General features: G+C 43.1%; 1 protein-coding gene across 3 annotated transcripts; it reads left to right on the top strand.

Moving 5' to 3' along the window:
- The first annotated feature begins 19 nt into the window (after positions 1-19).
- On the top strand, positions 20-24,496 carry GLOD4 (glyoxalase domain containing 4). Of its 3 annotated transcripts, none has more exons than XM_032322402.1 (9): positions 20-177; positions 1,965-2,014; positions 2,782-2,902; positions 7,693-7,837; positions 15,699-15,835; positions 16,630-16,716; positions 16,988-17,101; positions 17,194-17,280; positions 24,144-24,496. In XM_032322402.1, the coding sequence occupies exons 1-9, from the start codon at positions 88-90 to the stop codon at positions 24,207-24,209; spliced, it is 897 nt and encodes a 298-aa protein (XP_032178293.1). In that variant the 5' UTR covers positions 20-87; the 3' UTR covers positions 24,210-24,496. The 3 variants fall into 3 exon arrangements, with proteins under 3 accessions (XP_032178293.1, XP_032178294.1, XP_032178292.1); XM_032322403.1 differs by having other exon boundaries at positions 1,965-2,087; XM_032322401.1 differs by lacking the exon at positions 1,965-2,014 and adding an exon at positions 2,048-2,087 and having other exon boundaries at positions 29-177.

Here is a 24,496-nt window from a genome sequence, read left to right as displayed (position 1 = left end):
CGGCGGCGGCCAGTGACGTCACAACCCGTCTGCGCATCTGCGGGCGGGAAGGCTTCTAGTTCTGCCGGATGTGTGGCGCGGGTGGCTATGGCTACTCGTCGAGCTTTGCACTTCGTCTTCAAAGTGGGAAACCGCTTCCAGACCGCGCGTTTCTTTCGCGATGTCCTGGGGATGAAGGTGCAGACGGGGCCGAGAGGGGCTGGGGCGCGAGGGTGGGTGGCCGGGGCCGCTGAAAGGGACAATTGGGTGTGTCTTGAATCTCCAATGGCGCCCAGGTGTCCGACCTTAGCCCTGGTCTCCCCATTAGCCCTGTCGGGTTTTCACCTTCAGGAAGCGTTGTATGTTGCTGGTTGGGTTGGTGATCTTGGAAGGGGTCTTTATTAGTCGCCGACTGTGTCCCCACACACGTTTGTTTCATTTGAGTTCATTCACAAATATTGAGGCTCTGCCCTCGTGGACTTTCCAGTCTAGTGGGAAAGACAATAAATAGAAAGTAATATAATACTCTCCCAATGAACAATAACCCAATCTCTTCCGGTTTGAAGCCTTTCGTCTAAGATAATCTGCCTGTTTAGAGCTATGGTTTTCTCAGGCCTGCTTTGAATGGTCTCTTACGAGTATTCGGTCTCCGGGTGAATGCTCCGGCCCTCCTCTCAACAGTCCAGATCTAAGTGTGAAGTCAGAATCCATTGTCTCCAACACCCGGAAGCGGCCCCTCCAGCCCTGATCAGCTGCGATTCTGCAGGGATCACCTGGGTGGCAAATGCAGGTGGAAGCTCTTGGGGAGCTCCCGATAAACCAGGGCTTTAGAGGTGCAAGAGTGCAATTTCATGTAGAGAGTGCAGAAGATGTAGAGGGCAAGGGAGTTACCCGAATTCATCAGTCACTTAAAACCTATCGTCTGTCCTTCATGGTCCTGTGTTGGTGACAGCTTTGGTGGCAAAGATGAAAATGACCTTAGTGTCCTCAACTGAAGCTTCTGGCTTAGGATAGGGGTGGAGATGACAGTTTGGTTTGTACATAGCTAACAGTAATGGAACTGAAAACCTCATAAGTGATGAAAAACCACAAGACTCTCCCTTAATAATGTTTCCTCATTGATTAAAGGGTTGTTGTGAAGATTAAACACTGAATATCTGATACATCATATATATTATATAAGTAGTAGCTACTAGTATTAAAAACTACAGGAAAGATTTAACTTCAGCTTGGGTCATCAGGAAATAATTCATGGACTTCTTGCATTTGAGTTGATCTATAAAAATAGGCAGGATTTCTACAAAGATTAGAGGGAGGAGTATACTGGAAAAACTGAAAGAACCCATGCAAAGATAAGGTTTGTTTAGGAAACACCACTAGTTTTCTGTGCCTTCAGCTTAGATTTCTTAGTTGAAGTTGAGATGGGATATCAGGACAAATAGGTTGGGACTACTTCTGATAGTATCTTGAATACTGAGGTATTTGGATTTTATGGCACAGTAAGTAGGGAGCTTTCTTACATTTTAGAACAGGGTAATGTTGTGATGAGAGCTGTGCATGAGGGACGTAATTTTATGGTGGTATTAAGGAAAGATCAGTAAAGATGATTTTTAATAGTCTAGGAGAGAATTGATAGGAACTTGAACTGGAGCCGTAGCTGTGGGAATCAAAAAGGAGAATAGAAACTTAAGACATTGAGAGGCTACTGTGTGTGGGGTTCTGTGTCCAGTGGTGTAATAAGTTATCTATTCTCACAACACATGGGGAGACTCAGGCCCTAAGCAACATTCTCAGGCAACGTTCTCAATCTCAGACAACTATTGAGTGACAGCCAGGATTCCAGATCAGAATTCTCTAATGCTGGAGGCCATCCTTTGGTTTTCTGGGTGGTGGTGAAGGTTTTAACTTCACAGCGCTGCTTCCAAATCTAGGTAGATTTCACAATGTTGTTTACCTGATTCTTGGTATTCTAATTTCCTTATCAGATTCTGCGGCATGAGGAATTTGAAGAGGGCTGCAAAGCTGCCTGTAATGGGTATGACACCTTGTTTCTTAAAATCTCCTTTAGGCTCTGAATACCCTTGGAGAACAGAAGAAAGTTGTTTGAGGTGAGTTTAAGGCAGTAGAATAAATTCAGAAATCAATAAATTAAGGTGGCAGCTCTAAAAAAACACAAGTAAGTGTATCCTCTAAATGAATCATTGTATTTTTTTTTTAAGATTTTATTTATTTATTTGACAGAGGGAGAGAGAGAGTACAAGCAAGGGGAGCAGCAGGGACAGGGAGAAGCAGACTTCCCCTGAGCAGGGAGCCCAGCATGGGCCTTGATCCCAGGACCCTGGGATCATGACCTGAGCTGAAGGCAGATGCTTAACTGATTGAGCCACCCAGTGGCCCTAAATGAAGCAATGTCTTACTGAGTGTCTTAGCTTAGTAGCCATAGCAAAATGGAAAATTCCAAGGCCTAATGAGAATTGCATGCTTGTTGAGAGATATGCAAAAATATAAAGGTCCGGTTGGAGAAGTATCTTTATAGGAGTATGTCCCCTGCTTTAAAGAAAAGGTAGACAAATCTTTCCCTCAAGTAAGTGCCAGACAGGTGATCTTTGGAGCCTCTGGTGGTGGGGCCCATGAGCACTGTCCATAGCTGCTTTTAGCAACAGCTGAGAGGTCATTACATCCTTACAGGTACTTAGAGGACCAGAGGGGACTGCCCACTGTTCTGTCCCGAGAGTTCCTGAGGGGAGGCCTGATGCAGATTTTGTCTGTATTCACTGGATTCATTTACTTTCATCTTTCTAGGCCTTATGATGGGAAGTGGAGTAAGACAATGGTGGGATTTGGACCTGAGGATGATCATTTTGTCGCAGAACTGACCTACAATTATGGCATTGGACACTACAAGCTTGGCAATGACTTCATGGTAAGTGGCATTTTGTTTGAGCAGATTTTGGCTGTGCCTTTTATTGAGGTCCCTGATACAACTTTAAGTATGATAACTGCTCAGTTGATGGCTTTTGAGTGCAGATTAGTGCTTGTGCGCCTGTCTCAGAGCTGCTTTGGGAGCAAATGTGTTCTTCCAGTGTTCAGTAGGAGGCAGACTCGAGACTTAGAGACAGCTTTGACAGAGACAAGACTCTGTTGAACCTTGAGAGATAGAAGGACCGGAGTCATTGTTCTGCTTAAGCAGGTCCTGATCATCAAACAGAGAAATATTTTCTCTCTAATGAACCATTAGGATCGGGCTCTACTATTATGGCAGTGCTAGTCAGAGAAAAACAGGAGAAGCTTTTCAGGAGAAAGAGAGAGAAGCATTGCATATACTGCATTCATTGCTTCATTCATGCAAGAGTTCAAGTCACTGTGTATCTAATAGTTACAGGATCTGCCTCTTATTGAGCAGCTACTATGTGCTACATAGAACGCCACTGGGTCCAAGTACACAGTGAGATAGAAGTAACCAGTTTTCTCTCAGGATCTGCCAAGCAAATCTACCTCATGCTAGATGTTATTTTGGTCAGTTGATTCTGTTATCACTCTTAACTCATGTTAAAATAATAATGACATTTAAATGGAATTTTTATGACTCAAATATCTGTAAAAGTGTTTTATAAATGAAAAGGATAGTTCAGATTTAACATAATTAGTGTCTGTTTTTCTTTTTCTCATTCTTCATGTCTTTACTCATTTATTTATTTTTATTAGGGAGAGAGAGTTTTTGGGTTTTTTTTTTAAGATTTTATTTATTTATTTGACAGATCACAGGCAGAGAGGCAGGCAGAGAGAGAGGGGGAAGCAGGCTCCCCCTTGAGCAGAGAACCAGATGTGGGGCTCCATCCCAGGACTGTGAGATCATGATCTGAGCCAAAGGCAGAGGCTTTAACCTACTGAGCCACCCAGGCACCCCGAGAGAGAGTCTGAAGCAGGTTCCACACCCAGCTCAGAGCCTAATGAGGGGCTTGATCTCACGACTGTGAGATCATGACCTGAGCTGAATTCAAGAGTCAGATGCTTAACTGACTGAGGCACCCAGGTAGCCCTAATTTATTCATTTTACAGATATTTATTGTGACTTACTATATTATTTATATTTATATTTACTATACTTATATATAGTTATATATAAGTACATATATATTTACTATATTTATATTTATTGTGACTTACCTGGTTAGGTCCTGGGGTTACAGGAGAGTGAAGCATGTTCCCTGGCCTAAGGGGCTTCCTGTCAGGTGGGGGAAACAAGGAAAGACTGATGAGTGCGATTAGTGCCAAGATTGGAATAAGCATAGGTGGATGTATGTGGACAAAGATGAGGCTGGAGAAATAAGCTGGGGCCATCAGACTAGGGCATTTACACTTTATTCTAAAAACAGGGTGAAGCCATTTTTGAAGTAGGGGAACGACACAGTATACGTGGTAGGCAAGAATTCACCTGGCTGGAGCATGGGTTTTGGGTTCGAAGAAAGCAAAACTGGAAGCGAGGAAACTAGCTCAAAGGATAGTACAGCAAGGGACTCAAAGCTCCTTAACTCACGCAGTAGTAGGAGATGGAGAGACCTGGGTGGATTTGAGAGATGTTTAGGAAGTAGAGTTAATAGGATTTAGTGATTTTTCTTGTTTCTTCTTATCTTTTCCTTACTCTCCAAATCTAAATCAGGGAGAGGAAGGAAGAGCAAAAGCATCTTGGCACCATCATCATGTCACCAGCTCAAGTCAGATGTTGAATGATGGTGCCGCTGGGGTTAGAGGTCATGTAGGTGGAGAACAGCGGGGCTGCTCCACTGTGGGTCTTTTTAAGAGACTCTGGTAATAAAATATCCCTAATAAAAGGAAACTCTGGGCTCCTCAGTTCATGGAACAAAAAGAAAAACAGGTTACATAGAACTCCCATTTATATAAAGAATTCCCATACATTAAAAAGAAGAGGATCCAGGGGCACCTGGGTGGCCTACTTGCTTAGTGTCCAACTCCTGATTTTGGCTCCTGATCTTGGGGTCATGAGATTGAGCCCTACTTCCAACTCTGCTCAGCTGGGAGTCTGCTTGAGATTCTCTCCCTCTTCCTCTATCCTTCCTCCCTCTCTGTCTCTCTCTCTCAAATAAATCTTTAAAAACAAATGATCAACAACTTAATTTTTTTTAAGGGGCAAAAACTGAACAGACATCCATAGAAAATGAATCAGAAATGTCTATCAGACATTGAAAAAGATGTTCAACTGCCAAGGTGCCATTTGTCACCAATCAAATTGACAAAAAACAAGAAGTGTGATAGCACACCAGTGTTAAAAAGGGTGTTAGCCGGGGCGCCTGGGTGGCTCAGTGGGTTAAGCCTCTGCCTTTAGCTCAGAGGGTCATGATCTCAGGGTTCTGGGATCAAGCCCCGCATCGGGCTCTCTGCTCAGCAGGGAGCCTGCTTCCTCCTCTCTCCCTCTTTGCCTGCCTCTCTGCCTACTTGTGATCTCTCTCTCTCTGTCAAATAAATAAATAAAATCTTTAAAAAAGAAAAATAAAGGGTGTTAGCCAACTGCCACTCTCATACATTACTTTTATAAGGGCATATATTACTACAGCTTCAGTTTGGTGGTATCAAAATAATGCTTTTGACCTTTGTCCTTGCAGTTTCACACCTAGGAATTTAGTTTACGTGTATGTTAACAGCTGTGTGAAATGAACTGTATTAAATTATTTATGGTGGTATTTATTCATACAACAAGTATTTATTGAGTGCCTGCTATGTACCAGGCATGGTTCCAGGAAGTTTGGATAACCAGTGAACAAAATGGGAAAAAATCTATGTCTTGCAGGGGAGGGAATCAGGGCCTGACAGACAATATATAATAAATAGAAAATAAATCATGCTATGTTGTTTTAAAGGTGATCATTGTTACTGGAAAAGAACAGCAGAGGAAGGGAGATAGGGAGTATGGGACAGATGACTGGTTTTAATTTTAAGGAGGGTGTTGAGGGTGGGTATCAGGGAGGAGGGGACATTTGTGGAAAAGCTCATGTGAGAGAAGAGAGTTAGTTAGCCATGTGGATATTGCAGGGGAGAGCAATCCAGATAGAACAGGCTATTCAAAAGCCCTCAGACAGCACCTGGCGTGTTCCAAAAAAATGCAAGGAGGCCAGGTTGGCTGTAATAGACTGAACAAGGGGAAAGTGGGAGGAGATGGGGTCAGAAACAATGGGATCAGGTTGTGTTGGGCCTTTCAGGCCATTGGAAGCCATCCCTGAGTGAAACTATGAGCTATCAAGGGTGTTAAGCAGGGGAAATACAACTTAGGATTGCTGTCTTGAGAGTAGAGTATGCATCAGAAAATTTACTTTGGCTACAGAGTGGGTGATGGATTGACAACTCAGGGAAAGAGAGGCTGTTATGGTAATCCCAGTTAGAACTGCAGCTGGTCTTATCAGAAGGCATAGTGTACATTTTTAGATATTGTGATTAAATTTTAAGTAATACCCAGATAGTTGGTTTAAATTTTTTTATTTTTTTAAGATTTTATTTATTTATTTGAGAGAACAAGTGGGGGGAGGGGCAGAGGGAGAAGCTGACTCCCTGAGGAGCAGAGGACCCAACGTGGGACTCGAATTCAGGACCCTGGGATCATGACCTGAGCTGAAGGCAGACACTTAACCGACTGACCCACCCAGGCACCCAAATTTTTTTGTTTAAAAAGCAAAAATAGGGGCTCCTGGGTGGCTCAGTGGGTTAAAGCCTCTGCTTTCGGCTCAGGTCATGATCCCAAGGTCCTGGGATCGAGTCCCGAATTGGGCTCTCTGCTCAGCAGGAGGCCTGCTTCTCTTCCTCTCCCTCTCTGCCTGCCTCTCTGCCTACTTGTGATCTCTGTCTGTCAAATAAATAAATTAAAATCTTAAATAAATATGGGCACCTGGGTGGCTCAGTGGGTTAAGCCGCTGCCTTCGGCTCAGGTCATGATCTCAGGGTCCTGGGATCGAGTCCCGCATCGGGCTCTCTGCTCAGCAGGGAGCCTGCTTCCCTTCCTCTCTCTCTGCCTGCCTCTCTGCCTACTTGTGATCTCTCTGTGTCAAATAAATAAATAAAATCTTTAAAAAAAAAAAAAATCTTAAATAAATAAATAAATAAAAACCTCTCAAGTAGGTAGCTGGCAGGCCAAGGTAAAATCAAGATTTCTCTGACTAGATCTTTAAAATTAAAGTATCTTTGGTATTAAAATGGTCAAACTTCGGGACGCCTGGGTGGCTCAGTTGGTTAAGCAGCTGCCTTCGGCTCAGGTCATGATCCCGGCGTCCTGGGATCGAGTCCCGCATCGGGCTCCTTGCTCAGCGGGGAGCCTGCTTCTCCCTCTGCCTCTGCCTGCCATTCTGTCCGCCTGTGCTCGCTCTCTCTCCCTCTCTCTCTCTGATAAATAAATAAAATCTTTAAAAAAAAAAAATGGTCAAACTTCTTAGGGTGCCTGGGTGGCTCAGTCACTTAAGTGTCTACCTTTGCCTCAGGTCATGACCCAGGGTTCTGGGATGGAGCCCCAGATTAAGGAGCCTGCTTCTTCCTTTCCCTCTGCTGCTCCCCTTGCTTGTGCTTGCTCTTTGTCTCTCAAATAAATAAATAAAATCTTTTTAAAAATCACTAGAAGAAAATTTTGAATGCCAATTAAATCTTAGGTGACATGATGGTTTTGCCTCATTATCTTGCTCTAGAAAAGATCTGTAATACTGTTTTTTGTCATAGGGAATCACACTCGCTTCTAGCCAGGCTGTCAGCAATGCCAGGAAGCTGGAGTGGCCACTCAATGAAGTTACAGAAGGTGTTTTTGAAATCAAGGCCCCAGGAGGATATAAGTTCTATTTGCAGAATCACAACCCACCTCAGTCAGGTAATTATACTGGGACTAATAAAAGCCCTCTGTGTAACACCATCTTTGATGAAAGGAGAGAGGAATCAGATCTCTTTCTCCTATGGAGTTTCTATATTGACATGATATCTATCCTAAGCAAATGTTTCTTATTCTTTGAGGAATCTTTTTTTTTTTTTTTTCTTCTTAGAGAGTGAGTGAGAGAGAGCACACAGCCGGAGAACAGTAGGGGGAGAAGCAGGCTCCCTGCCAAATAAGGAGCCCAGTGCAGGACTTGATCCCAGGACCCTGGGATCACGACCCGAGCTGAAGGCAGAGGCTTAACCAACTGTGCCACCCAGACATCCCTGGAGAGGGAGAATCTTAAGCAGGCTCCACACCCAATGTCAAGCCCTATGTGGGGTTCAATCTTACTGCCCTGAGATCATGACCTAAGATGAAATTTTAAAAATCTGACACTTAAACAGCTGAGCCACCCAGGCATCCCGAGAGATCATATTTTCATATTAGAGCTTTAGTGCATAATCCTAGGGGACCTAACTGTTTTTTTGTTTTGTTTTGTTTTGTTTTTTAAGATTTTATTTATTTATTTGACAGATCACAAGTAGGCAGAGAGGCAGGCAGAGAGAGAGGAGGAGGCAGGCTCCCCGCTGAGCGGAGATCCCGATGCAGGGCTCATTCCCAAGATCCTGGGATCACGACCCGAGCTGAAGGCAGAGGCTTTAACCCACTGAGCCACCCAGGCGCCCTGATCTAACTGGTTCTGATTCTGTTCTGTTGGGAGTATATCTGTTTCAGCTGTAACAGAAAACCGATCTCAAACTAGCATGGACAATAAGAAAATAGCTGACAGAGCAGGTTTCTATAGGTTAGCTGATTCAGCAGCTCAACAATGGCATCAAGAATCTAACTTTTCTCTCTCTCTCCATCCTCTTGTCTGTAGGGGTCTACTTCTAGAGCCGGTTCCCTTGTGGTTGTTGGGTGGCTGCCAGTAGCTTCCACATTCTCATACGGCAGGAGAGACTGACTTCCTGTTGCTTTTATTAAGAGAAGAGCAAAACTCTTCTGGAAGTTTCCTGCAGACTTCCTGGTCAGATTTGATTCACAGTCCTGCTCTGAATAAATCATTGCTAAGGCAGATAGATTTTATCCTTAGACCGGTTGGTCTTCTCTTTCCCACTGAGGTGAGTTTCACAAACCACAGTGCTGGCGCTAGGTGAGTGAGGGCAGAAGGGAAGTGAGGGGCCCAGCACGGTGACTGCCATGTGGAAAGAAACTTTGCACAACATGTTTCGTTTACTGCAGAACCATCCTCATCCCATGTGTAATCCCTGCACCTTCTGCTCTCTGCTCTGCCAAAAGAAAAACAATAGCAGAGAAAGATACCAGTGAATAGCAAAGGCAGTTCTGCCTGCCATTTCAGTGCATGGGCACACTTCCTTAAGTGGACCTGAGATGGGACACATATATTCTCTTCCTTCCACTGGTCTGCCTCAGTGCCCAAATGCCCCTCGTACTGAGTCTCATTGTGTGTGCAGTGCTACATGCTTTTCATCTGGAGCTCAGCAAAGGAAATAACGATCTTTTCCAGTGTGGGAGGTTACTGTAGGACTTACTGGCAGATGGTCACATTTTATAAGCCTTGCGAAAGAGTCTATTATTTATTTTGTGGACAGTGAAAGATTTTTTTATTTTTTTATTAACATATAATGTATCGTTAGCCCCAGGGGTACAGATCTGTGAATCGCCAGGTTTACACACTTCACAGCACTCACCATAGCACATACCCTCCCCAGTGTCCATAACAAACCACCGTCTCCCTACCTCTCCTAGGCCCAGCAACCCTAAGTGTGTTTTGCGAGATTAAGAGTCTTTTATGATTTGTCTCCCTCCCAATCCCATCTTGTTTCATTTATTCTTTTCCTACCCCTAAACCTCCCCCACCACGTTGCATCTCCTCTTCCTCATATCAGGGAGATCATATGATAGCTGTCTTTCTTGGATTGACTTATTTTGGTAAGCATAATACCCTCTGGTTCTATCCATGTCGTTGCAAATGGCAAGATTTCATTTCTTTTGAAGGCTGCATAGTATTCCAGTGTGTGTGTGTGTGTGTGTGTGTGTGTGTGTGTGTGTGTGTGTATCACATCTTTATCCATTCATCTGTTGATGGACATCTAGGTTCTTTCCATAGTTTGGCTATTGTGGACTTTGTCGCTATAAACATTCGGGTGCATGTGCCCTTTCAGATCACTACATTTGTATCTTTAAGGTAAACACCCAGTAGTGCAATTGCTGGGCCGTAGGGTAGCTCTGTTTTCAACTTTTTGACGAACCTCCATGCTGTTTCCAGAGTGGCTGCACCAGCTTGCATTCGCACCAGCAGTGTACGAGGGCTCCCCTTTCTCCGCATTCTCTCTGGCACCCACTTATGATCTCTCTCTCTGCCAAATAAATAAATAAAATCTTTTTTTAAAAAATAGATTTTATTTATTTATTTGACAGAGAAATCACAAGTAGGAAGAGAGGCAGGCAGAGAGAGGGGGAAGCAGGCTCCCTGCTGAGTAGGGAGCCCAATGCGGGGCTCAATCCCAGGACCCTGAGATCATGTCCTGAGCCGAAGGCAGAGGCTTAACCCACTGAGCCACCTAGGCGCCCATAAATAAATAGAATCTTAAAAAAAATAAAAATAAAAATAAATTTTAAAAGATCCCTAAAAGTGGAGAGCCCCACAATCCCAAGATGTTTTTGTCCTTTGAAATGATAATACCTTTGTGGCATTAATTTCCATTTGGTAATCGAGTCAGATCTATCAGTCTAGCTGGTGTCCAGTCTTCCTTTTACTCACTGGGTCCTGGGTAGTCTCACCCACTTGTTACCATTCCTGTCCTTCATCCTTCAGGGACTCAGCTGGCTGGAATTTGTTGATTTCTCAGTGAACAGGGAAAAGGAACAGCCTGGAAGGCAGAGGCATCTGTGAGAAACACTTCGCCTTTGTCATGGTATTGCTGTCCTAGCAAATGGGGCTGAGGCAGTGAAAACCAAAGATACCGAATTTTTCATACTCAGAGCAGCTCTTCAGAAGGTCACCTTACTATCGCCCTCGGCCTGCAAGGACGACAAGACGCCCTGGTTCGGATGCATCTTCTCTCTCTTCTCTCTCTTTATTTCCGCAAGTCTACACACTTATATACGCTTACATGACCAATCAGCGAGCAGGGTACAGCAGGGAGCAAATCAGGCTGCGCACCTAAACGAACAACTTCGCTAGCAACCAATGCTGTTTACTTCCTCTTTGGGCGTTCCGCTTAGTCTCACGAGGCAATCCTAACCTGGCAACTAGCCAGGCGCCATCTTTTAATGGCAGAGGCCGCCCTGGCCAGGGGCCTGCCTCCGACATCTCCCCCTTTTTTCTTTTATGGCAGGGATCGTGCCAGTCTTAGGTTGTCAGTGGCAGGGAATATCCTTACCCGTCATCAGACGGCAGATATCAATGATCTACGTCCTGTCTTAGGTTGGTATATTTCCCCCACCAATCTTACCTGTCGTTGACTACCGATCCAGCATACTTAGCCACACTTGGGGGGATGTTCCAGCCTCGATGGCTAACAAGGCCTGCACCATGGCTTGCTGTTGCCTATGTTGCTGTCGCCTCCAAATTTGCAGTTTCCTTACTAGCAGAATCAAGCCCACTACGAGGATTGTCATCAGACCAATTACGCTAGCCCATGGTTTCGTAAAGGTCAACACATCTTGTAATGTTTTGATTATCTCTGGGAGGGTTGCAAGCTCAACTCTGGTGTTATTTATCCTTGTTATGCCTAGTAGCAGGTGCTGAGTATAGTTTTGGAATTCTGCAGACTAATTCCCCCGCAAGTATTGGGAGAGCTGTCGGGAGACATTCTGTAAGTCACTCATATTAGTATAGGCTATGGGAGTTACACAAATTGCCGGGAAGGGTACTATACATCCCAGTCCCAATAGGGCCCCCCATATGTCCACTTGTTCTTGAACCAAATCCACTCTCTGGTTGACTGTCAGGATTTCTGCTTGCAGATGTGCATTGATCTGAGTCTATGTTTGAAGGGCAGCCGCTGTTCCTTCTGCAAGGTGTTCACAGCTTCCGCAGTGGGTATAGTTGCAGCAAGCGAGACTGCTGCTGCTGTGGCAGCTGCTGTAGATATAGCCAATGCTGTCACAACGGCGGCTGTGATACCAAAATCTCTCTTCTTTCTGGATAGCACCACCGGTAACTTGTCCTCTGGAATGGAAACTGGGATAGGAACATGGGTAGGGATACGCATAATCACAGCCAGCTTGAAGGCTGTGACATTCCAGCACTGGGAAAAATAGCAATTCTTAGTGAAATTCAACGTATCATTCAGCTCGCTAGCATTTGTTATGAGGAAAAGGAATGGTGGCCAGACGCATATGGGAGTGGGCTGATAAGTAATATTATTGGGACAAGACACATTAACTGTTGTCTCAAAGATACTAGAGTCATTTTGTTTATAAGAACAGTTGCGGAATTTGCCACCATTTAACATGGACACTGCTGAGATATCAGTACATGCTCCTAGCAAGTTACAGACCTGCCATGCATCAAAGGGAGAGGAGGGAAGATGAGAGAAGAGTTAGTCACTGGTAAAGGATATAGCCCTGCTTTAACCACCGCTCATAGCTCTCTGGCTTGAGTCTGCCGCAGGAGGTGTAGCATCCCCAGAGTTATCATCAGCATCTTCAGCATCATGACTGGTGTTCGGAGGCAAGGCTGCACGCACCAGCTGCTCTGGGATCCAAATTGGAGCCTCCTTTTCCTGTGGAAAAACACATACAGACCCCCTACTCCATACTAACACTGGATCTGGTCCATTCCACTTTCCTGTGAGGATGTCCTTCCAAAGTACTAAAGGCTTAGGGGAAGCAGCAGCGTCACTTGCATGTCTGTCTGCAGCTGATTTACCCGTTTTGTCCAACGTTAAAAAATTCAAAATAAAGAGAATGGTGTTGAGCTTATCTTTAGGGGACCTGAAGGTGTCCCCTATTCCCCCTTTTTGTTTATAAAGCGCATTTTTTATTGTAAGATGCGCACGCTCCAGAACACCCTGTCCTTGTGGGTTATAGGGTATTCCATGTATCAAGTGAATGTCAAGTTGTCGTAGGAAGGCTTTAAAGGGTTGTGAGATGTAGCCTGGACCATTATCTGTCTTTAGGTGGCATGGCTTTCCCCATGCCGCGAAAGCCTGTAGGCAATGGGCGATAACATCTCTGGATTCCCCCCCCCCCCCACCATGCACTGAGGCGGAAATTATTCCAGAGCAGGTATCTACAGAGACATGAACATATTTTAACTTTCCAAATTCTGAAACATGTGTGACATCCATATGCCATATATGATTAGGTAACAAACCCTTAGGATTAACCCCCAAGGACGGTGCAGGTAGTAAGATCACGCAATTTCTGCAGGAGACTACTATGTCCCGTGCCTGTGCTTTTGTTATGTTAAATTTGAGGCGAAGAGTTAAAGCATCCTGTTTCTTCATATCCTCCCCTAAGTGGTCCCATTGAGGTATGTTTAGCAAGCCTTCATCTAGGAACCATGGAGCTGCCTTTTCCACTGTATTCAAAAAGGCCCGAGCAGTTTTTGCTTTTAGTGGAGTTCGATTGGCTTTCAGCAGGTCTTCTAAAAAGACCCTTCCAACCACACTTTAGATACTTCAGATCCCATTATGAACACACAGACAACAGACGCGGACGTTAAAGACTCGCCGCTAAATTCCGGCTTTAAGGCCGCCCCGCTTCTTATTGCGGACTTGTACAAATTAATCCCAGCTCTAAGGCCGCCCCGCTTCTTATTGCGGACTCGATAAATCCCAGCTCTAAGGCCGCCCCGCTTCTTATTGCGGACTTGTACAAGTTAATCCCGGCTCTAAGCCCCCTCTCCCCCGCTTCTTATTGCGGACTTGCTAAATCCCGGCTCTAAGGCCACCCCGCTTCTTATTGTGGACTTGTACAAGTTAATCCCGGCTCTAAGGCCGCCCCGCTTCTTATTGCGGACTTGTCCCTTGCAAGGTTTTTCTATTTTTACTCCCCGCTTTACCGCGGAATTCCCACTTTTGAACGTGGCTAATGTCCCCGCTTTACCTGCGGACCTTTACTCCCCGCTTTCCTGTGGATTACCTTGCAAGATTCCTTTATTTAGTTTCCGGGTTTCGGCACCATTTATCGCCCTCGGCCTGCAAGGATGACAAGACGCCCTGGTTCGGATGCATCTTCTCTCTCTTCTCTCTCTTTATTTCCGCAAGTCTACACACTTATATACGCTTACATGACCAATCAGCGAGCAGGGTACAGCAGGGAGCAAATCAGGCTGCGCACCTAAACGAACAACTTCGCTAGCAATCAATGCTGTTTACTTCCTCTTTGGGCGTTCCGCTTAGTCTCACGAGGCAATCCTAACCTGGCAACTAGCCAGGCGCCATCTTTTAATGGCGGAGGCCGCCCTGGCCAGGGGCCTGCCTCCGACACCTTACCATATAAAAACTTCCAATGATGTCAAATGTTTTAGTATAACTTTTATCTGTTTTGCAAAAACAGATTTTTTTCCCTAGGCAGAGAAGCCAAGAAGAAGAAAGAAGAAAACAGTACCCACATAGCCAGATAATCACTGTTAACATTTTAGAGAGTATTTTTCCAGTCGTTTATCCAAAAAAAATCTAACTATATGTCATATGTTCCATTGTAACAATTCCATTATTATTACCGTTATTACATGGTGGGAAGATTAAACCGTTGTCTAAATGTTGGATATTTGTGTTGTCCCTATGTTTCATTGTTATGAGCAGCACTGTAAAGATGTCTTTGTCCTGAAAGGCCTTCATACATTTGCAATTAATTCTTTAATTGGTAATAATAGGATTGCTCTTTGAAAAGCTGTTTACATTTTTTAGGCTTTGGGTACATTCTGTCAAATTGTTGCCCAGAAGTATTCTAGTTTGCCCTCTACCAGTATTTTTTGTGATTTTTTTCCCCCTGCCCTATCACAGTTAACACTGTAACTTTTAAAATTATTTGCCAATGAAATAACAAAATGTTTTAATTCTAATTTCTTTGATTATTTGTGAGGTTGAATTTTTTGTATATGTTCATTGACCATTCCACTTCATTCTTTGTGGATTACCACTTTGTGCTTTTTACCTATTTTTTTTCCTAGGATGTTCATCTTTTTCCTAATAATGTTTGAAGATTATTTAAATATTAAGGACTTCTTATCATATATGTTCCAAAAATGTTTCCTACTTTGTCATTTATTCTTTGATTATAATTTTTTTCGTTTCTTTTTCTTTTCTTTCTTTTTTTTTTTTTTTTTTTTTGGTGGTTATTGCCTAGGAATTTTCCATTTCATGCAATTAACCTAGTGTATTTTTTCCTTCATGGCTTTTCTTTCTCTGGTGTCAGGTTTTTTTAAAAAAAACTTTTTCCACCCCCAAGCTGTAGCAGTAATGACCTATTTTTAGTATTTTCATGGTTTCATTCTTTAAACTTAATCCTTAAGCCTAAAATCCCTTTCTTATCATAAATTAAGTTCCTGTGGCACCTGGGTACTCAATTAGGTAAGTGTCTGCCTTCTGCTCAGGTCATAATCCTGGGGTCCTGGGATTGAGCCCCACATAGGACTCCCTGCTCCACAGGAAGCCTGCTTCTCCCTCTCCCTCTGCTGCCCCTGCTTGTGCGCATACTCTCTCTTCCTCTTTCTCTGTCAAATAAATAAAATTTTCAGAAAAAAATGTACTAAGTTCTTATATATACTCAAGCTTGATTTAGTCTTTCTTTGATTCCATTGCACTGATCTATAAATTGCTATTGTTTTATTACTCTCCAGATCCTATATTAAAAGTAACTCTAGCAGTGTCTGATCTTAAGAAGTCCTTGAACTACTGGTCTAATCTACTGGGAATGAAAATTTATGAAAAAAATGAGGAGAAGCAAAGGGCTTTGCTGGGCTATGCTGATAACCAGGTGAGTGATCTTGGAGAGAAGTAATCTGTTACTTTGAGTTTAGCTTATAAACGAGGTTACATGAAGGTTATTCTCAAGAGTTTTTTCACAGTGATTCAATATTTACAGAGATAAACAGAAAGAAAAAAATAGAAATTGCTGATAACCTCATCACCCAGATATTACCTTTGTTTATATTTGGGGATATAGCCTTTCAGAAGTGGAATTGCTGAGTCAGAACAGAGGGAGACAACATCTAGTACTATAATGATAATCTATTTTATCTTTTTTTTTTTTTAATAACTTAGCATCTGAACATGATTTAGTCCTTTAGTCCTTGCACTCTGACCCAGCACATCTACTCATAGGAATTTATTTCACAGCCGTACTCACCATTCATGTGGGCAAAGAAATGTGTAAAAGGTTATCTGTTCCAGCATTGAAATAGCAAAAGATAAGAAATAACCTCAATGTCCTGTGCATTAGAGGTATAGTTCAATATTTTGTGGTTTATCCATAGAATGGATTACTGTGCAGCTATCAGAAAGAATAGGGTGAGTTGTTATGTGCCAGCGGAGTAACATTGGATAAAAACAAGGGAAGAATAATGTGTAAATGATGCTACTGTTTATATTTAAAAAAAAAAAAATCTGTGCATGCCATGTGTCTAGCAGGACACACAGGAAGCCTCTGGGAGAAAGTAGAAGGGAAAGATAGTTTTTACTTTATTCCTTTAATACTGTTTGATTTGTTTTTTTCTTTTAACCACATAACCTGTTCCAAAAAACTAGACCCACTTTCTTTCTTCTTTTCAGTGTAAGCTGGAGCTGCAGGGTATCAAGGGTAGAGTTGATCATGCAGCAGCTTTTGGAAGAATTGCCTTTTCTTGCCCCGAGAAAGAGGTAATGTTTGTTCCTGGATCTTTCGTGTAAGTTCTGGGACTAGCCAGTTGAATCAGCTAAGAACCTCAACCCTCCCTTCTTCAGGTTCGTTCCAGTTGTGGCTTGGTATCAAGTTCACCAGTTGTCTCAAGAGCGGCTGTGATAATAAAATCAAACAAGTGGTGCCTGGGTTCTCTCTGATTGATCTGATATTCCCCTAGGGCTGGTGAGGACCATAGTGTGGGAGTGGTACATGACCCCTTGCTCGCTTTCCGTCTTTATTTTCCTCCAGTTACCAGACTTAGAAGACTTGATGAAAAGAGAGAACCAGAAGATTCTGACTCCTCTGGTGAGTCTGGATACGCCAGGGAAGGCAACGGTACAAGTGGTCATTCTGGCTGACCCTGTAAGTATTATTACTCAAGAAAGGGATGGGCTGCACCAGGGGTTTCTTCAAGGTATCTTTTTGCCAGATTTCTTTTCTCATTATTGGTGTAGGATGGACATGAAATTTGCTTTGTGGGGGATGAAGCATTTCGAAAACTTTCTAAGATGGATCCGGAGGGAGGCAAATTGTTGGATGACGTGAGTCTCATTTCTGACTTTGTATCCCCATAGGCCTACAGCGGATCGTGTTAAGTGTGTGGGGGAAAGGCTGAAGCAGGAGGGTCCAGTGCTGTGTCCTTTTGGCAGTAGGGTGCCATTTGAGCCAGGAACATGTGTCTGCATTGCTACCCTTATGACTCTTTTTTTAAAAAAAGATTTTATTTTTAAGTGGGGCACCTGAGTGGCTCAGTCGGTATGACATTCTATCTTCAGCTCAAGTCATGATTCCAGAGTCCTTGGATTGAACCCCACATGGGGCTCCCTGCTCAACGGGGAGCCTGCTTCTCCTTTTTCCCTCTGCCTGATACTCCCCCTGCTTGTGCGCTGTGTCTTTCTGTTAAATAAATAAATAAAATCTTTAAAAAAAAAAAAAAAGATTTTATGGAGACCTGGGTGGCTCAGTTGTTGAGCATCTGCCTCGCCTCAGATCATGATCCCAGCATCCTGGAATCGAGCCCTTCGTTGGGCTCCCTGCTGGATGGGAAGCCTGTTCTCCCTCTCCCACTCTCCCTGCTTGTATTTCTTCTCTCTCTGTGTCTCTCTCTGTCAAAAAATAAAAATTTTTTTTTAAAGATTTTTATTTATTTATTTGACAGAGATCACAAGTAGGCAGAGAGGCAAGCGGGGTGGAGGGGAAGCTGAGCAGAGAGCCCAACATAGGGCTTGATCCCAGGACCCTGAGATCATGACCTGAGCCAAAGGCAGAGGCTTAACCCAATGAGCCACCCAGTTACCCCTAAATAAAATCTTTAAAAAAAAAAAAAAATTTTATTAATAAGTAATCTCTACACTCAACATGGGGCTTGAACACACAGTTCCAAGATCAAGAGTCACATGCTCTACCGCTTGAGCCAGCCAGGCGCCCCTAAAATATTTTGGTTTTTTTTTTTGTTTTTTTTTTAAGGAATCTCTACACCCAGCATAGGGCTCGAACTCAAGACTCCAACATTAAGAGTTGCACACTCTACTGACCAAGCCAGCCAGGCGCCTCAGCACCCATATGACTCTTAACTGGGTATAGCATTCATGCCTTCGCGCTTGCTCATGCTGCCTGGGGAACCACTCCTGCCCCGTGCATCATGATTTTGCTCAACGAGGGGAAAGGCCTGGATACTCCCCGCCCTGCTTCTTTAGCTTTCTTGGTCCTCTCATCTCCAGTGTAGAGTGGCAGTCCCTTCGTTTCTAGTGAATCGTCCTGGTCAGCATGCAGATGAGGTTTCATGCCTCCCATCTTTTAAAAGTCTTTTGCCCCATATCCCTTCTCCACAGTTCTTTTTTAAAAAGTCTACCTACACTCTGTTTCTGCTTCCTACCTCCCCTTCACACCTGAATCTGTTCTGCACTGGCTGCTGTCACTCGGGGGAACGCTCCTGTTGAAATCACCAGTGACTTCATCTTGCCAAGTCCAGCACCTACTTTTCTGTCCTCATCAAATTCAGTCTTGAATCAACATCCAAAGCCATCATTGTACCCCAGCTTCTAGCACATACCTGGTGTGTAGTAGGAACTTAGGAATGCTCTGTTGATGATTCAGGGAATGAATCACTGGCTCTTCACTTACTATCTGTGTGGCTGACTCTAAGTAATTTACTTAAATTCTCTGAACTTCAGTTTTGGTGGTTTTGTTTTATTTTGTTTTAAGTAATCTCTGTGTCTGACATGGAGCGTGAACTCACAACCCCAAGATCAAGAGTCACATGCTTTACCAACTGAGCCAGCCAAGATCCCTTAGGCTTTAGTTTTCTTACCTGGAAATTTGAGAAAAAGATATGTACCTCATAGGATGGTTGTATGGTTTACAGAGCATGGCAAACTGCTGACATTATAATAGACATTCAATTTCATTAAAACAGGAAACAAAATATATAGCATTAATAAATTTTATCATAAAGGAAAATAGAATCCCGGACAACCTCCCAGTTGGCACATTTGTTAGACTTTTTCCTCCTTGCTTTTTCATATCACTGACTAACTTCCTCTTTCAAGTTCTCTTTTTTTGTCTTAGAGATCCTGACATTTTCATATCTCCCTGACAGCTTCTCTGACACAAGCACATCTTTCTGTTTCATTCCGGAACAATTTACCCACAGCCCCACTCTAGCTGTCTTTTACTCTCATTCTACATTTTTCCTCTTCTCTGAGTAGAAGTTACCTACTACTCTGGTTATTTCTTCTCTGAGCTACAACCATCATCCATTCTCTGACTTCCTAATTTCTAGTTCCTACTCCTCCCTAAGCTCTAAACAAGTATTTTTTGTTGTTACTGAGGTAAGGTGTACACGAAATACAAATGAACAGAAATTTAGTGTTCTATCTGATGAGTTTTGACAGCTAAATATTCTCATACAACCACTGTTCAAAATATAGAGCATTTTCATCATTGTAGAAAGTTCTTCCATGCCCGTTTCCAGCTAATTCTCGCCACTGCCTCCCAGAAGTAAGTATTGTACTGATTGTCACATAACTTTTGTCTTTAGACTTCATATAAATGAAATCATTCAGTAGGTATTCTTTTGTGCCTGGCTTCTGTCACCCAGCATAACATTTTTGAGATTCTTCTATGTAATTACACACATCAGAGTTCTTTTTTTTCTTTTTTTATTGCTAAGTGGTATTCAGTTTTATAAATATAACAATTTGCTTATCCATTCTTCTGATGGTGGATATTTGAGTTGTTTCCAGATTTTATTTCCACAATAAGGAAGACTGCTGTGAACATTCTTGTGTAAATCTTATAGACATGTTTCATTTCCTTTAGGTAATAATTAGGAGTGGAATTGCTTTTACTTTATGAAAAGCTGACAAATAGTTGTCCAAAGTAATTGGCCCATTTTACTCTCCTGTCAGCCATGTATGTGTCTGAGAGTTCCACCTGTTCCATATCCTCATCAGCATTTGTGTTTTTCTAGGTTTTTGTGTTAGCTGTCCTAGAATGTGTAAAATGGCTTCTCATAATGGTTTTAATTTGCATTTCCCTGATAATTGCTGATGTTCAGCACCTTTGCATATGCTTATTGGCTATTTGCACACCTTCCTTTACGAATTATATGTTCAAGTCTTTTGTCCATTTCTTTCTTTTTTTTTTTTTTAATTTATTTGACAGACAAAGATCACAAGTAGGCAGAGAGGCAGGCAGAGAGAGAGGGGAGGAAGTAGGCTCCCGGCAGGGCAAAGAGCCCGATGCGGGGCTCGATCCCAGGACCCTGGGATCATGACCTGAGCCGAAGGCAGAGGCTTTAACCCACTGAGCCACCCAGGCGCCCCATCCATTTCTTTCTATAATAGATTTTATTTATAGTATTTGGTGATTAAAAATTCCAAAAATACACAGGAGAGTACAACAAATTTCTGTGTGACTGTCACTAATCAACACTGCCATAATTTTTCATTACTCCTTCCCACCCCACATTTTTTTTGGCTAGGGAATTCTTTCCCCACCCCACCCCCAAGATTTTTTGATTATTCGTTTGAGAGAGAAAAAGCATGAGCAGGGGGAGAGGCAGAGGGAGAGGGAGCAGCAGACTCCCTGCTGGGCCAAGTGGGGGCTCAGTCCCAAGACCTTGGGATCATGACCTGAGCCAAAGGCGATGCTTAATCATCTGAGCCACCCAGGCGCCCCTTTTTTGCTAGGGAATTCTAAGGAAAATCTTAGACACTGTGTTGTTTCAACCCTAAGTACTTAAGTATTTTATACATTTTGATTTTTTTTTTTAAGATTTACTTGAGAGAGAGTGCTTGCCTGCATGTGCACATGAAATGGGGAGGGGCAAAGGGAGAGGGAGAAGCAGACTTCCCACCAGGCAGGGAGCCTTATGTGGGGCTCGATCCTAGGACTCTGAGAAGATTAAAGTTTTTTTTTTTTTTTTTTCTAATTAAATGTAACAGTTCTTTTATTTAGCAACCTTCTGATATTGAGCCAAGGTCTTTTCTGGGAGAATCAGGCCCACTGGCCAGAACATTGGGATTAAACATACACATAAAGCTTTTTTTTTTTTTATTTCCAGCATAACAGTATTCATTATTTTTGCACCACACCCTGTGCTCCATGCAATCCGTGCCCTCTATAATACCCACCACCTGGTACCCCAACCACCCACCCCCCGTCCCTTCAAAACCCTCAGATTGTTTTTCAGAGTCCATAGTCTCTCATGGTTCACCTCCTCTTCCAATTTCCCCCAACTCCCTTCTCCACTCTAAGTCCCCATGTCCTCCATGCTATTTGTTATGCTCCACAAATAAGTGAAACCATATGATAATTGACTCTCTCTGCTTGACTTATTTCACTCAGCATAATCTCTTCCAGTCCCGTCCATGTTGCTACAAAAGTTGGGTATTCATCCTTTCTGATGGAGGCATAATACTCTATCCCCAGGGGTACAGGTCTGTGAATCACCAGGTTTACACACTTCAGAGCACTCACCAAAGCACATACCCTCCCCAATGTCCATAATCCCACCCCCTTCTCCCAAACCCCCTCCCCCCAGCAACCCTCAGTTTGTTTTGTGAGATTAAAAGTCACTTATGGTTTGTCTCCCTCCCAATCCCATCTTGTTTCATTTATTCTTCTCCTACCCACTTAAGCCCCCATGTTGCATCACCACTTCCTCATATCAGGGAGATCATATGATAGTTGTCTTTCTCTGCTTGACTTATTTCGCTAAGCATGATACGCTCTAGTTCCATCCATGTTGTCGCAAATGGCAAGATTTCATTTCTTTTGATGGCTGCATAGTATTCCATTGTGTATATATACCACATCTTCTTGATCCATTCATCTGTTGATGGACATCTAGGTTCTTTCCATAGTTTGGCTATTGTGGACATTGCTGCTATAAACATTCGGGTGCATGTGCCCCTTTGGATCACTACGTTTGTATCCTTAGGGTAAATACCCAATAGTGCAATTGCTGGGTCATAGGGCAGTTCTATTTTCAACATTTTGAGGAACCTCCATGCTAGATTAAACAGTTTTTGAAGTGACTGGATTTATGCTTTAGGAAGCTGATGCTGTCAGGATGGATGGCAAATGAAGGCAGATGCTTAACTGACTGAGCCACCCAGGCACTCCAGTATTTTAAACATTTTTAAATTATTTAAAAGAAGTAAAAGTCAAGGAAATTTCTTATGTACCATATTGATATTAGCACAATTTTAAAAATCAGCAGTATATCCTTAATGTCACTTAAAATCCAGTTTTATGGGACGCCTGGGTGGCTAAGTTGGTTAAGCAGCTCCCTTCGGCTCAGGTCATGATCCCAGCATCCTGGGATCGAGTCCCACAATGGGCTCCTTGCTTGGCAGGGAGTCTGCTTCTCCCTCTGCCTCTGCCTGCCATTCTGTCTGCCTGTGTTTGCTCTCTCTCCCTCTCTCTCTCTGACAAATAAATTAAAAAAAAAAAATCTTAAAAAAAAAATCCAGTTTTATTAAAATTTCCCTAATTAGGGGCGCCTAGGTAGCTCAGTTGTTAAACATCTGCCTTTGGCTTGGGTCATGATCCCTGGGTCCTGGGATCGAGCCCCACATCAGGCTCCCTGCTCCATGGGAGGCCTGCCTCTCCCTCTCCCAGTCCCCCTGCTTGTGTTCCCTCCCTGCGTCTCTCTCTGTCAAATAAATAAATAAAATCTTTAAAAAAATAAAATTTCCCTAATTAATGAAAAATGATTTTATATAGTTTGTTTTCCCTATGCATTTTTTAAGTAGTTTTAATACAATTGGGCTATATCAATACAGAATGATTTGTATGAGCCATTGAGATTCATGACAAACTACTTGGAAGACACACCTCTGATCTATTTTACATTTTAGCTGTACTAGTCTGTAATCTCTATGAATGTATTTTCATACTACGTGACTGCTCACACGATTTTATTCTCCTGGAATGTCCCTCATTTAAATATTTGCTTATTTTTTAAGGCCCATTCAAATCCATTTTTTTAAAAAATTGGTTATTTATCTTGTTGATTGGAGTTCTGGTTGTGAGTCATTTTTTAAGTATCTACAAATGCAAGTACTTTTCCCAGTCTATGGCTTACCAGTTTATTTTCTTAACAGAGTCTTTTGAGGGCGCCTGGGTGGCTTAGTTGGCTAAGTGTCTGCCTTCGGCCCAGGTTATGATGCCAGCGTTCTGGGATCGAGTTCTGCATCAGGCTCCCTGCTCAGCAGGAAGCCTGCTTCTCCCTCTGCCCTACCCCCCAACTCATGCTTTCTCACTCTTCTCGCGTGCGCTCTCTCTCTCTCTCTCTCTCACAAAAGTAAATATTTTCAAAAAAAAATATCTGCAGACAGTTGCTCAATACTTACATCCTGTCAAATTAAACATAATACTCTATGCTGAATGAATGCTTTTTTTTTTTTAAGATTTATTTATCTGCGAGAGTGAGAACGTGAGCTGGGGGGAGAGGGAGCAAGAACTAAAGCAGACTCCACGCTCAGTGCAGAGCCTGACATGGGGCTGGATCCCGTAACCCAGAGATCATGACCTGAGCTGAAACCAAGAGTCGGACACTCAACCCACTGAGCCACCCAGGTGCCCCCTGAATGAGCACTTTTTTTTTTTTTTAAGATTTTATTTATTTGACAGACAGAGATCACAAGTAGGCAGAGAGGCAGGCAGAGAGAAAGGGGGAAGGAGGCTCCCCACTGAGTAGAGAGCCTGATTCGGAGCTCAATCCCAGGGCCCTGGGACCATGACCTGAGCCGAAGGTAGAGGCTTAACCCACTGAGCCACCCAGGTGCCCCAAATGAGCACTTTTTGTTAATGACTACAGGCAGTGCAGTGAGGTACAAAGTGGACTGTATTGTTTTATGGGCTTAAATCTATATTCCAATTCTCTTTTCTGCAGGCAATGGCGGCAGATAAAAGTGATGAATGGTTTGCTAGACACAAGAAACCAAAGGCTTCGGGGTAACAGAGGACATGATGTGGAACAAGCATTTGTGATTCCTGTCTGGCACTTGCAAGGCTGATGTGTCCATGCATGAATAAGACCCTCACACCTTGCTTGTTTCCTGTACCAGCAAGGAGGCTGGGGTGGTAAAAATCTGTGTGTCTTAATCTTTGAAAGCGCTAAGATATATTTTAGAAATAAAATCCTATAGTCTATCCAGTTAGAGGAGAACTGTTGCTGTGATCAGCACTGTTCTTGGAATGGCACATTCTTTGTGTAACTCTATTAGATTAGTCATAAATTATTTT

The sequence above is a fragment of the Mustela erminea genome, chromosome 18, assembly GCF_009829155.1.
Source record: "Mustela erminea isolate mMusErm1 chromosome 18, mMusErm1.Pri, whole genome shotgun sequence".
NCBI classification, from domain to species: Eukaryota; Metazoa; Chordata; class Mammalia; order Carnivora; family Mustelidae; genus Mustela; species Mustela erminea.
Note: the sequence above shows the minus strand (reverse complement) of the source record. Positions and strands in the feature narration are given on the sequence as shown.